Genomic DNA, 14,159 nt, shown 5'->3' with positions numbered 1-14,159 from the left:
CTCAAAGCACTGTTCACCTGGGTTGCAATTTGTCTGCAAATGGCAGTGAAAGAGGTGCTGTCCTGGGGTCTCGGCATGTGAATAGAAGGAGGAGTCAGCAAGATAAAAATATATGTCTTTATTGAATAGTAATGTTAGAATGGAAAGTGTTCTGAATAATCTAGGCAAGTTGAGTGTTTTGTAATAGGTATATGTAAAGATAAAAGATATAAAGGTGCTCAGATATTTATATGAAAATGATCTAGCCGCTGAACATCAGGATTTCAAAGTACTCTGCTAGAATAACAATGCCATTTAAGTGTGAGCGTGGTTTGTTTGTTTTTTATGCCTGCCAAGATCTTTCTAGGAACAGGATTTTAAAATGTTACTTGGTGACTTGTTCTTTCTGTTTGGTTCTTCAGTTTAATCACAGCTCGTCTGATTGCTCTTTTATGTTCACTTGGGAAGCAGAGTCGTTACATTTTTTTTTTTTCCCCCTTTCCTGCACAATCTTTTTTTATGTGCACGCGACTTGGAGACAGGATGATAACAAAGTGACGCAGCTAGAAGATGTGATATTTAGATTGTTCTTTGAAACAGGAACTGCTGCTTTTTTGTGTTTGGAAGCAATGGGTCAACCGCGAAAAGGGGTCAAATGCTTCAAATTTCTTTTATGCCAAGCATATTGCATGTATATGGGTGTCCTTTTTAGCACTAAGGGGTGTTTTTCAGAAGATCACTATAACTTCTTGCCTGGTTCATACTAGAGGTTTTGTGTCTAATGTACCCTCTAGTTGTAGGGATTTTTTTTTTTAATATATATATTTCATCCCAATTATAGGGATCGCCCATTTTCTTCCTCCCCAAAGTTGAGGTAATAAATGAGGTATGTAGTTCCTAGAAAGGAACGTTTATGTGGGCAAAAACCAGCACTGCCACTGAAAGCGGTCCTGTGGCCTTTCTTTTTCCAAGTGTTCCACTCAACTTTTAATGAGCTAAATTGGGAGCTGATCTTTGGTTAAAACTAATCTAGAAAGAAGGCTTTTGCTGTCTCAACCTGTTTTTGGGACTACAGACCTGCAAACAAAAAAGAGGGAGGATATTAGCCATGGTAGAAATGTGGTCACTCATCTCTTGGGCGCTCTTGCACCCTTCATAACGGGCACAGTTAAGTGGTTTTGAGGGGATGTATTCATAATGCCTTGTTTGCGAAGGGTAAGTTTACCCTGTAGTTAGCAACTTTTCACCAGGTACCCAAATGGATACTCTCGCCTTTGCACGGGACTCCAGTGTCCCTCACTGCATGTTGACCGTGGAGGAAGGTAAATGTGGTGTAAGCTAGTTCGTGTTTGCTTACCATAAAACTCTTTGCACAGGATGTCATGCAGAGTAGCTAATGCACAAGTCTTCTACTCTAGGTTACTGTGAGCTAGCTCCACTTCGTAGCAAAATGGGCAGGAAGGTGTTTATTAATGATCCCAATGATCTCAGCTGTCCACCTGCTTAGCATGGTTTTATTTGACAGTGAAGTCATGGTATGAAGACGTAATTTTCGTCAAGGGAGAAAGACAAAAAAAAAAAGGGCAACCGGTTAACGGAAATATTTGCTCTGTATATCTTAATGAGTCGCTTTGTTTTTCACTTGCCAAAACGAGTTAGCATGGAAAAAGGTTTTACTAGTAAAACTGGGAAGACCTGTTTGTGCTCACGAAGCATGAAAACTGCCAGCAGTCTTTGCATCCCGGAGTGTTACCTCTCATTCCCTTCCCCCTGGTCGCCACAGGGGCTTAGTGTGCTTTTCCCTTCGTCCTTGGAAGGGAGGGAAAGGCAATTTAGTCTTTGCACTCCTCTTCCAAGCCCAGGGGCTCTGCGCACACCATTATTCTGATCGTCCCCCTCCATGTCCAGTGCTCCAGGTCTCCTCTGAAGCAAAGGTTTTTATTTGAAACAGTTTCCGTGATAACAAAGTCCCTTTATGTTCCCTCCAGACCCTGGGCTTTGTGCGTCATCTACGTTTTCTGTTTTACTCCTCTATTTCTTCGGGTTCTGTTCAGGAGCGTGTTCAGCTGCGAGTGTTTTAAATTTTGCTGGGAAGAAATGAGACTGTGGTTATACGGGGACGTGTTAATAGGTACCTGCAACCAGGTCTTTGATCCACAGTTGTGCAGGTGCTTGAAGTTACAGCTTCTCTAACCAGAAGACGAGGTTCCCATATGTTCCTCCTTTTTCTCTTCCATTCCAATTTTCTGTCTTTCCCAAAGTTATTAAAAATGTGCCACTGATGTATGGAATGTTCCCTGAAATGCTGGAGCAGATATAATACAGTATTCAAAGCATTTGCCCTCCAGTAAAACACAGGACAACAAAATTGGCCAAACTCCACCAGAAGCCCCGTAACTGTATGTGCAGTGACTCATTCTTTGTGACTCATGGCTTCTTCCTATGAAAATCCTATATTTCTGAATACCTAGCAATGACACCATGGTTTAATTATTCTTTAAAACGGGTATTTCTTCTTCTAAAATAGCACTTTTCCAGTTCTTATTAGCCCTGTGCACAGAGTCCTGGGGTTTTCTCTACCTCTTAAGTGTGTTCTGTTGAGCTGTCTCTCATGATTTTAGAGAGCTACTATAAAACTTTATTTTCTCTTGAAAGTAATATGGAAGTTTTGAGATGTCATTCAGATTTAGTTATTTGGTATATGTTCCGGCACACTCTTTTGGCCAAAGCCTTGCGAAGAACGGCTGTTATCACAGAATCCCAGAATAGCTGGGGTTGGAAGGGACCYCTGGAGTTCGCCTTGTTCATGCCCCCTGCTCAAGCAGGGTCCACTAGAGCAGGTTCCCCGGGACCATATCCAGTACAGTATTACGTGAGGAAGAATATTTATTGTTCCTTCCGCCACGCAAAACTTAACCTAATAATAGAATAATTTTGCTTTTGCTTATCATATGAGTCCCTGAAATGTGTGTTGCAGATCCCACTTGAATAGTGCAGAGGAGATGATATTTTACTGTTGTGATTAAAAAAAAAAAAAAAAAAAAAAACCTAATTGCATCTTATGCTGTGCTCAATATTATTATAAGTAGGGTTATAGGAACATTGTAAAAATGATCCTTATTGGTTTCTCTCTTCAACAAACTCTTGTCAAGAATTCTCTCTACCTTGTGGACAAAAGTAAGTTAATTTAAAGTAGTCCAGATTCAACGCACTATTGAGACTACTGAAATGTGTTTTAGTTTACTAGTGCGCTTCCARTCCTTGCTGGATGAATGTTTGAGGAATGGATGAGTTTCCCACCACTCTTTAGCCTTCCTACCATCTCTTCCCTAAGCTGATATTTTTCTTTAAGTCAGGTGTATACTGTTTTGTGTGATCCCTATATTATTTACAGTTATTTTGGCTCAAAATTTATTGTCTCCATTTCCTAGGCCTCTGTTCCTGCTCTTATTTAGGCACCCTGGTTGGTCAGTCTGCACTTCGCACACTTTGTATTTTCTGCCTGCAAAGTGGCCTTTAGTTTTCTTCTTCATAATTCCCATCGCATTCCCTAGAACAACGAAGATGATATGAACTCCAGTGTCATGCAATTCCTTGAAGCACTTTGTAGAGAAATGACAAGCTAGCGTAGATACCTGGTCATTAATAGTTATGATGCATGAAAAACGTCTTGAGAAGGTATTAAATAAATGGAGAGGGGTTTTGAAATATTTTGTGACGTTTCTTTGCAAAAGTCACTGCATCAATACACCTTCAGGCTCCCAGAACTGCAAGACCTGAAATATTGGAAATGCCAAAAAAGAAAAAAGTGTGTGTGTGTGTGGGGGGGGTTTCCAGAGGTACTAGTAGAAATCAGACTAAATGTTGACCTAGGATGTGCAAAATTGACTTTCCAGTTCTTGGATTGTTAACATTCTCCATCTCTTCCAAGATTAACACTCTGACAAGGATTTTTCAGAGCGACTGTGAATCTGATTCTTCTAAACAAATCATCCGTGCTGCTTTAAAATAGGATTCCAGTGAATATGCACCCGTACAAAATGTGATCTGATTTAAAAAAAAAAAAAAAAGGCAGAACAAAAGCTTTTGATCCAGTAGGATTTTGAATACTCTGGCTCAGATCCACATAACACAGACGCAAGCTGAAGTTTAATTGTGAGTTGAYTTTGATGGAATTGCTCATGTGTGTAAAGTGCTTTGTGCTTAATTTCATTCGTTGCAAGTGCTCAGCACCTAGCAGAATTAAGACCTGTGGTCTTGTTCCTTTTAAGATACGTGGTGGTTTAAATTTGTGACGTGCACTAACTTTGAGGAAAACCAAGGAGGAGATGTCTTAGGTTTCTTCAGTATGCGAAGAGAATKGTAAACAATATAAATGGAATAAAAGAGGAACAACCAGGATGATTTTGAGTTGCTTGAGAATTATCTACATTTAAAGCAGATCTGTTTATGGGTACCAGGCTGATACGTCATATATTTAACATGGAACTGTGTTTACGTATTAGATTGCTGTCTGTAAAACAGCAGTGATAATCTACTTTAGAAACAAAACTAGTGTTTTCACCAAACAGATCTTAAAAACACATTATGCTCACCTGTATATAAGGGCATTTGACTGAAAAACACATATCAAGTTAGGTGAAATCAAATTAAATATTTCAAAAAAAAAAAAATCACACCAAAACTCAAATCTTGTATAGAGCAGTAGAAGAAATAGTATTTGTATAATGACTAGTTTAGAAAAAAGTTTTTTGGTGTCCCAGCTGTTTATCATATGTAAAGTAATACTACCGGAGCAGCAGAAAAATAATCATAAAATGTTTGTTTTTTAATTGTTTAAGTGTTTGCACATGGAATAATGAAAATGCATTGAAAATAAAATTTTATACAAGCAGTATGTAAATAAAAATACTAAAAAAAAAAAGGGGTTCAAGTCTTTGAGTTTTGCACAACAAATTACAAGTGTGAAGGGTCTAACCGAGCTCCTGAGAAAATAATGCGGAAAGCTCCCTTCACGGGGCTCGGGTGGTTACGTTAATAATTYCCAGTTGCACCTTTTAAAAGCCAGAACGCTCTGTGGCTTACAAATTTGATATTGCACRGGTTTGCCACTTGGTGGTGCCCCATCGATTTATAAATCGCGGACGTGAGCTAAGCTGAGACAAAGTTGCAACTGAGGGGTGTGCGATAAGCCGCAAGCGTGATTTGCTTGGAAAAGATCGCCTCCGCGGCGCTTGCACCGAGCAGGAGCCCGAGCCGCCGCCGCCGCTCACCCCTYGAATCTGGCAAACTGCTCTGGTTATAAAGGAGAAAAATTGGATAGCAAAGTTGTAGTCAGGAGGACAACATTTCTAGAACGTTTCTCTCATAGTGTGCGCAGCCAAAAATAGCTTGGGTTCGGAGGTATCCCAGCCGCGGTGCACGGGATGCYGTGTGGATTTTCAGAGGCAGCTGCAGGTGCGCTGCGCTCCCTACAGTCGGTGTTCTTTCCGTAGGCGTCCGGGTGACGTCATTCCTCTGCAGTTGTTATTTTAATGCTGCTGGGATTTTTACCTATTTAATACTGAGGTGTACCTCCTCGAATTTAAGGGAGGGCGCAGGATGGGCAAGGTTGTAAATCTAAACTGAAAGACCCATGCRACTAATCTGATTTTCCTTTGTTTTCTAGTTGTGGAATTGTTCTTACGCTGACTTAAAGTTATTAAATTTTATTAAAATTTCTCCGTTTGTTACAACGTTTCAGAGTTACCAGTCTTTAGCATTGGAGTGTATTTACATCGGTCTTTATAACTTTTTTTTTTTCTTCTCTCTCTCTCTCTCAATACTGCAGTTCCAAAAGAATTGGTGGAGCTTCACTTGAAACTGATGAGAAAGATTGGGAAGTCTGTCACGGCAGACAGATGGGAAAAATATTTGATCAAGGTACCATACGTGTGTTGTGTTATTCTGCAATGCTGGAATCTGGTTACGATGAGCTGTTGTGTCAGCAATCCCCGGTATGAATTAGAGCGAGCCTTGGGCTGTGTCGTGGCCAATGCTGATGTCCAGGCCTGGACTTTAGTCACATAAGAGCCCGGCTTAACTTTCAGTCTGCCTGGGCTCGTATGAAAATCTCTGGAAGTAAGCAATATCTTCTGCGTGTAGAGGAGCACATAACTTCATCCTTGGTAGTAACATACTTTTGGGGGACTTAAAGCCTTRAACGCAGAAGCAGATTTGTTAGCCCGCTAACAAGCTAAATTGAGCAGAGTTTTACATGGTAACTGTGCATTTGCGTGCCAGTTGTCTGAATATGACTTAATCAKTGTGATTTGGTTAGCGCTCCCGCAGGGACTAACCGTACAGGAGTTCTCTTCCGGTGTGTTAATGAYAGATGAAAGTGTTGCAGTGATTTATATTGGCATGCTCAGAACTGTACAACTAAGATGAAAATGTAATTACTTGAATGTAATTATTTAAAAAGTAAAAATGCAGCATCTCGTTGTTTTGCTGGCAGAGGTAATTCTGCGTTGGTATTTTAATTGTGGCTGTACCCTCCTCGGCACCTTACATGCAAGTATTTTTTAGTTTAAAGAATTTACACTGCTTTAGAAAATAAAAATATGCAAATATTCAAAGTTAATATATTAGCATTTCTCTTCTAGGTATCTTGATTAATGTGCCTTTTATTCCAGAAGAATGTAGTCTTGTTATTGTCTGTACAGCCATGATCATATCTTACTTAGAATATGTGGAACTGCAGGCATTATGGCAATAGCAACGATACTAATTTTAGTACCTAGAAGATCCAGTCACAGTTTGCCCCCTTAGTGCTATCTATAAGCTTTAYAGAGTTAGGAATTTGCCTTGAGGTTTGTGTAGTCTTAAGACGATGACGTACATAGCACTGGCAGCATGTCAGGAAATAACCTGCTGAAAGGCCTTACATTAAATCTCACTCCTTAACCGTATTCTGTAGATTTGTGCAGTATTACAGTTGTAAAGCATTTATGATGGTGCTTTAAAATAATAACATACAGTCATCTGTGTAACATCTGTGTGGTTTCTGTATTACCAAGTGCTGTGGTTATTGAATTGTGTTAAATTCCTTAATATACCTCAAAGCCTTTGCAGCAGGATGACAAATCCCAACTCTGATTAGTGAACTTAGATACCCCGTTGAAGCAGATGTGTGATAAGCAGAAAGCAGAGGGAGAAAACAAGTTTATGAGGGAGTAGTCTGGAAAATCTTCCTTCAGCAGGCATTGCAAGGACAGAAAAATGATAAGGAAACCCTCCCACCCACCCTGTTAAGACCAAGTAAGCAGTAATAAATTCTACTTCATTTACCAGACTCCAAAGCTAACTGGAAACTTATTCTAGCCAGTAGCTCAAAGGACTCTTGAGAAAAAAAGAAATTTGAATATAACTAGTTGGAGAGGTATGCTAATATCATCCCCATTTCAGAGGGATAGAAGTTGTCTAGAAAAACAACAGAGTATTGGGAAATGCCCCAAAACACAGGGAAAACTGAAAAGTTGTAGAACCTTTGAGAGTATTCTTAACAGATGTCTGCAGTATTATTTGACATACTCTAAAAGGCAATGTTGACCTGTTTTTCCTCTGTTAGGAACTACTGATGTGTTGCTATTGCTGAAGTTTGAGTAATACATTCTAGATGACACCATTTTCTTTTCCTGTTTGGGAGGGAAAATGTTTTTTAACAGGAGGACATTCAAACTTACACGCTCTTGAAAGTGTGTGTGTGTGTATATATACATATATGTGTATATATATATATACACAAATATACACACACACACACACACATATATATATAAAATATGTCTTGCTAATATGCTTTGTTACATGCCAGCTTTCTATAACTTATGCTTTATCTGACTGCCATGCTTACAAAGGGCAGGCATAAAATGCTATTGCTAAGCAGTGGCTGGTATTTTGACAGATGAATTTATTTGGTGATAGGAAGCTAACACGATATTTTGACAGATGAATATATTTTGTGATAGGAAGCTAACACAGCAGTTGAGTTCTTTCCTTTGCCTGTTTTGATGGTGAACGGTTCAAGCTGGTTYGCTAGCATGTGTACCAGCCTTTTGGGGGAGGAAATGGCTGTAGGGCTCTGGAACCTGACTTTTCTCCTCCGTGCAGAGAGTCCCCATGGTCAACTATGACTGCGATAAAAAAGGAGGTTTGTTCTGTAAATGTTAACAGCTAAAGGGCACTGTGCAGCTTAGCCGTTCTTGAGAAACGCATAGTTGAATTCATTCAGGCTGCACTTTCTCCTGACAAAATGTTTCACTTTTGTCAAAAGTATTTTGCTTTTTTATACAGATAAGATTTCTCTGCACTGCTCTGGCTGGATCCTTCACCTCTGAAGCAGGCACTTTCTGAGCACACTGTCTTTTATGCCCTAATTGTTAGAATTAAGGTGTCCATAGTCCCACCCAAGTAGATTCCTCTGCTGTGTCTTTCTCCTTCCTGTTTTCCTTGTTTACAGTGAACGTTTGGAGCATGGTAATAGTGTCGGATGCCATCGTAGCTGCTTTAGAAATATTTTAGAGAGATAGGTATGACCTCTTTTTACCAGGTGGGAAGGTACTGACCACTCTTGAGCGTGCAGAAACCAGCTGTTCCTTCAAGCAGCAGGTTTTYGAGTGGTTTAAAATGTCCCCTCTGTGAAGGCAGAGACTAACATTTCAGCAGAGCTCGAATCAATGAGATCTTTCTTTTAGGGCTGTGACAATAGTTGTCAGGAAAAAAAGCATGATCATCTGGTTTTTAGTTGTCAAATGTAGTCGTTTCAGTTTGAGCAGATGTTTCAACAGCTCTTACGTCTCCRAGTTGTTGCTTTGACAGTCCTACGTTTCCAGAGCGTATGCAACTTCTCGTTACTGCTTTCATGCTTAGTAAGTAATGAACAGTGAATGGCACAGGCCCTTACCAGGGGTTTTGATACACAGTTTCCCAGCGATAATGTTCGTAATGTTGAAAGCGAGGAAGGAGAGAAAGCAGAATAACCTGGTTTTGTTAGTGATGAACAGGTGTCTCCCTTACCGTGAGCTTTGGCTTTGTGTCAGAGAAGTCTACCTACTCCCTAGGTAGTAGTTTAAAGTATGATTTCTGGTGGGGCTGAGCCAATCTAATTGCATGCTGAGGCCAAAAAGTGTGGTCCAGAGTTTCCCTTCCGTGTGCAATCCTGAACCTTTACCTTGTACTGGCAGTGACRCTCATCTGACCCCAGAGTTGAGCCAGTGTAGGGACAAAAGCCAGCAGAAACGCTAACTTCCCAAAGAAAAAAGAGAAATAGTTCTCTCGTATTTTAGCTCCCTTAACTAGCTTACCCTTGGGTCACTTGAAAGCTGGTGTCAGTACAAGGGGTAGCGTAGCTGTGGTGAGGAGGAGAGGTAGGGCCACCTCTCTTGAATRTAGCCCACAGAGAGTTTTATGATAGGAATCAGCTGATCTCTGCTTTTGGTGGGTGAAATTTAAGGTTATTTCTGCTGCTGTTTCCAGGAAAAGCTGCTTTTGGACATGATTTACAGGCTTAGAGACTTTATCTTTTATTTAACAGGAGCCCGGTAATGGGGAGACTGCCTTGCTGTGATTCTCTGCGTACATCCAGCAGGRTTTGGGTTCCTTGCAGACTGAAATGCAGCAGTACCTTGCGTGCTAATTTGGAGAGCTGTGAATTAACAGCAGCCATTCAAAATGCTCTCAACTCGAGATGTATTTGTGACCAACTTTCGCCCCCTTTTAGTGGATATTTCCACTAGAATAGCCTCATCCCCTGGAGATCCCACTACTGTGTCTTGACTTGATAAGCAGCCGTTGTGTTTTTGCTTGTGACTCTTTTTGTGAGAGTTGTCTTAAGCATGTCTGACTTGTTTAGGAAGGAGAGGGAAATTACTTCTACACTGTTATTTATTGGAGCTCCCAATGATTCTATCCATCCTCTACTGCTTCTCTTTTCGCTTTCTGGTTTTTTTCCCCCCCCCATATTGGTAGGGTTTAATTTATTCACTTCTAGTAMATTTAAGTTGGCTATTCTCATGATATTTTAAAATAATATTTATCAAATGGCTTGAGGACCAAGATGTTTATCATTTTCTAAAGAATAATCATTTTACAGCATGGAGTGACTCGGTTCCATTTGTTATTTGCAGTGTAGTTGCAGGGCTTAGAGGCCCTGGCGGCTAACGTGATAAGTGCTGCAAAGACRTGTAATAAGAAATCCCGTCTACTCAAGGGTGTTTGTATTCTAAATAAACCACTCGGGAACAGAAAAATGGGAGATTTTGCACAGCACGGCAAGAACAGAAGTTGGCCTCGTAACTCCCCAGTTCAGGRTTGTGCTGCCTCGTTGAAGAGGTCTAGAGAAGTTGGTGGTGATCAGGGCCTTGGCGATACTCTTCCCTGAGTCAGTGGAGATTTGCCAGTGCTTGCTGACCTACCCCGGTTTTACTTTTTATTTTTGTGCGAGGCTTTTGGACTTGCAATACTCTAAGAGATCATGTAAAATCATTATTGCAGTAAGGATCTATTAATATATAAATATTAATATATATAAATATTTATATACATATATTATAAATTAATATATAAATGTTTAAAGTTGTTTTTGTCCACTAACCCTAGTTATCTTAATATTTTGTTTGTGACAGATATGCCAAGAATTCAACAGCACTTGGGCTTGGGAGATGGAAAAAAAAGGATACCTAGAAATGAGTGTTGAATGCAAACTGGGAATTCTGAAGGTATACGTTCATCAGCTAGTTTTTAAATGACTTTTTTCTCTCTCCCTTAAATATCTTGCAGATTAGCTTTCTCATTCACTTAAAAATCCTGCAGATTTAGCTTGACTGAACCATAGCTGGGTACACTAAATGTGGAGTTGATCTTGTAACAGGCATGATATTCATTCTAGTGGGATAGGCCCAAAGTGAATGTAAGACTTCATATGAAATTATTTTTGTTGTTATTATTTTATGTCAGTAGCTATTTGTCTGTGGAGTACACTTATTAAAATGTTTATTAGCTTGCAATTAAGTGTGCTCATCTGAAGTCCAAAGGCAAAGATGGGACTTCATCTTTTCGATTCTTGAGAAACCTGGCAGGGTTGGTTTCAACTTATATATATTCTATATATATTTTATTGTAGAATGAAATCACTTGTATTATGTAAAAAAATAAATAATAATAAAGCCTTTCTAAACTGGCCAGTAATAAAAATCTAAAAGTTATCTCTGATTTAAAAACAGTACGACCTGGAAATATGAGTAGCTGTAGTGAACTCACAGATCCAATAAAGAGGGATTTAAAAAGAAGTTTCAAGTTGCACTAAAGAGGAAATGAGCTGATGTTGTTATTTCTGTTTAGACTTCGATGTTTTAACAGTCTTCCAACTTTCTGATTTTTTCAGTATCTCTGTGAATGTCAGTTTGATGACAATCTAAAGTTTAAGAATATTATTAATGAGGAGGATGCTGATGCAATGCGTCTTCAGCCCATTGGTCGAGACAAGGATGGCCTCATGTATTGGTATCAGCTGGATCAAGAGCATAATGTCAGGATGTACATAGAAGAACAGGATGACCAGGATGGATCCACCTGGAAGTGCATTGTTAGGTATTCCTTTTTTTTCTTAGTTTGTAGTTTTTATTTGTTTTAAGATGGCTGTTCGTGACTGGGGTTCAGAAACTTAATTCAGTCAATCTCCGTTTTTTACAGAGTAGGATTCCTGATGGTGATGTTTTCTGTATTCARGTGTATGTGTTAGTGAAAGAACATGGATGGTTCTAATTACGGGGACAAGTGGCCCACTGATTTGTGGGAAATAGCCAGTGTATAACTTGTTTTCTGCTCTGTCAAGCTACRATGTGTATATGGAAAGAGTATCAACAGAAGAATCTCCTGAGGACAATTGGTCCACGTTACTTGGCAATCATCAGTGGACAGTTTGTTCTCATGAGAAATTACATTGCAGTTTTAACCTCATGAAACTGCAAAATTGTTTACAGTCCATGTGGACAGGCACTAAAACCATTCTGGGGTAGAAGTCAGCTCATAGATCGCTGAAGATGGGGTTCATGATGTTGATGCAGACTGACGTAGGTACATGAGAGTGCCCTTGTGTCTCAGTTGCCTGCTGCAGTTTGGTCTGATAATCTTTTAATGATATTTTAGCCTCAGAATTATGTTTTTTGTGATTCTTGCTCTGCATATCTTGTTTTTCACTTTCCTATCTGGGCAAAGTATATATGGGATCTTTCCTAATGCAAAATAATCAGTTTGAAATCTGTTTCACATCTACCAGATGATCCATTTTCGCTTTATCTCTATCTAAAATTCTTTTTTTAATGATTTAGTTCCAAGTGCATTTTAAACTGGACTCATCAGTATCAACTCTGAGTAAAAAGTAAATAGAAATGTAGAAATGGATCTAAAAAAAGTCAAACAATGTCTGTATTTTTTTCATTTTTCTGTTTGTAAATTTTAATTTTTGTCTGCAGCTTATTTACGTATCTGTAACTTTAATAACCAGAGATGACCTACAGAATGGTTGAAACCACTATCAGTGGGTTATAAAATGCTAACCATTAACACTAGGGAAATTTAGACATCTGTTGTGGGTGAATAAAGTAAATGCATCTAACCAAATCAACCAAGAGCTGAACTGTGTATATCTTGTCTCATGTATTACAGACTCCAGAGTGCAGTGCCAAAAGTAGAGGGGATGGGGCTTCTGCTGAGGAAGTTCTGATGCTCTACATTCACAGCAGAAAAACACAGTAATGGATTCTAAAACTTGACGTGGTTCTAAAACCACGAGAATCTGCATGTTGGAGTTGTTACACTTCCAGGCTCCCATTTTCTGTAAACTTGGACAAAACACCTTGCTGAATGTTGACTTTTGAAAAAGAGTAACATGAGAGCCTTATTATTCTAGTCTATTATGAAACTAATGAATCTGTTAATCAGATCTCAAATAACGTATTAAGGCTCTGTTTCTTCTAGTTAGATGTTCACTTTAAATAAGCAGTTCAGTGTGCTGAGACTCACGTGTATAGAGATGCATGAACTTTTTCTCACTACCAGAACTCAAGTAGCTGGATTTTTCTACACATCTTTGTGTTGTTTACTAAATGCGTTTAGGATGGTACTTCTAAAGGTATTTGAATGATTTAATTGCTTTTGAAAAATTTCACTTAAATGATAGGATTGCCCTTTTGGTGCACGAGCAATTAACTACAAGGTCTTCCATTGAGGAGAAGATGAAACTGCAAAGTAAAACCAGTGAGGATTGATAAACAGAGTAACAGATAAAAGAATAATAAATAGTAGCAGCTCGGATCCAGACCAACAGGACTTGAAAGTTAAGATGGTTAAGGTCCGTCGATTTTAGTAAGGATAAATTGGAAAGTAGTACAAATTGGAGTGCAAAACTGCAGCCACTTTGGTAGGACAGGCATTGCACTACTCTTGTAGGCATGGTTTTTAGGGCAGCATCCATTTAAGCAGATGGTGTTTGTTTATTTCTAATAAATCCCTTTGGGGTAAGTGAGTAAGTGGCTTATCAGACAATACGTTTTTTTCTTCTGTCATCCAGAAACCGAAATGAGCTCGCCGAGACGCTTGAGCTCTTGAAAGCACAAATAGATCCTGCCCTGCTGAAAAACAACAATCAGCAGGAGAATTCGTCACGTGAAAGCCCAAGCATTGAAGATGAAGACACCAAAAAGGGTGAAGAAGCATCTCCACAAGGTTTTCTAGCTTCTTTTTTTCAAATTTTAAATGTCGTTCTGTGGCAGTGTCAGAATTTTCAACTTCCTGAAAAGTGACTGTGTTAGATTAGGACTTCTTTTAAGTACATGTTTCTGTTCAAAGTAAATCAAGTAAATGTTGAATACTTTGAAATGCTAAATAGCTAATATTGCTGAACTTTTTAGTGCATATTTAGGCTCAATAGTTTATTTATAAAAAGAGACTTGTGTGTATAAGTTGTTTTCTTAGTAATTTTATTTTTGCTGTACATTTTGTATACTATTGTAAATACTTGCTATTGTACATTTTCTGTGGCACATTGAACTGTTGCCCAACTGTTGCCCTGTTCTAGCAATATTAAAATTTCAAAAACAAAAAAATCTGTTTGTGCAATGCCATGATTGATATCAATACAG

At 39.0% G+C, this 14,159-nt stretch overlaps 1 protein-coding gene across 4 annotated transcripts in view; it reads left to right on the top strand.

Annotated features, from left to right (window-relative positions):
• The window catches only part of RSF1 (remodeling and spacing factor 1), a 66,185-nt gene that overhangs the window by 18,214 nt on the left and 33,812 nt on the right, over positions 1-14,159 (top strand). The window contains exons 1-5 of one of the 4 annotated variants that reach the window (XR_003255538.1): positions 4,045-4,134; positions 5,810-5,901; positions 10,644-10,736; positions 11,402-11,607; positions 13,589-13,743. Coding sequence is in view for 3 of the 4 variants with exons in the window: in XM_026078166.1 (XP_025933951.1) it covers positions 5,799-5,901; positions 10,644-10,736; positions 11,402-11,607; positions 13,589-13,743 (557 nt within the window). In the remaining variant the exon portion in view is untranslated. Of the gene's footprint in view, positions 1-4,044; positions 4,135-5,798; positions 5,902-10,643; positions 10,737-11,401; positions 11,608-12,684; positions 12,771-13,588; positions 13,744-14,159 lie in introns of those variants that run through there. The other 3 variants (XM_026078164.1, XM_026078166.1, XM_026078165.1) reach the window with 3 other exon arrangements.

Source organism: Apteryx rowi, unplaced genomic scaffold (genome assembly GCF_003343035.1).
Source record: "Apteryx rowi isolate R43461 unplaced genomic scaffold, aptRow1 scaffold_471, whole genome shotgun sequence".
Taxonomy (NCBI): domain Eukaryota; kingdom Metazoa; phylum Chordata; class Aves; order Apterygiformes; family Apterygidae; genus Apteryx; species Apteryx rowi.
This window is presented reverse-complemented; position numbering and strand designations above follow the sequence as displayed.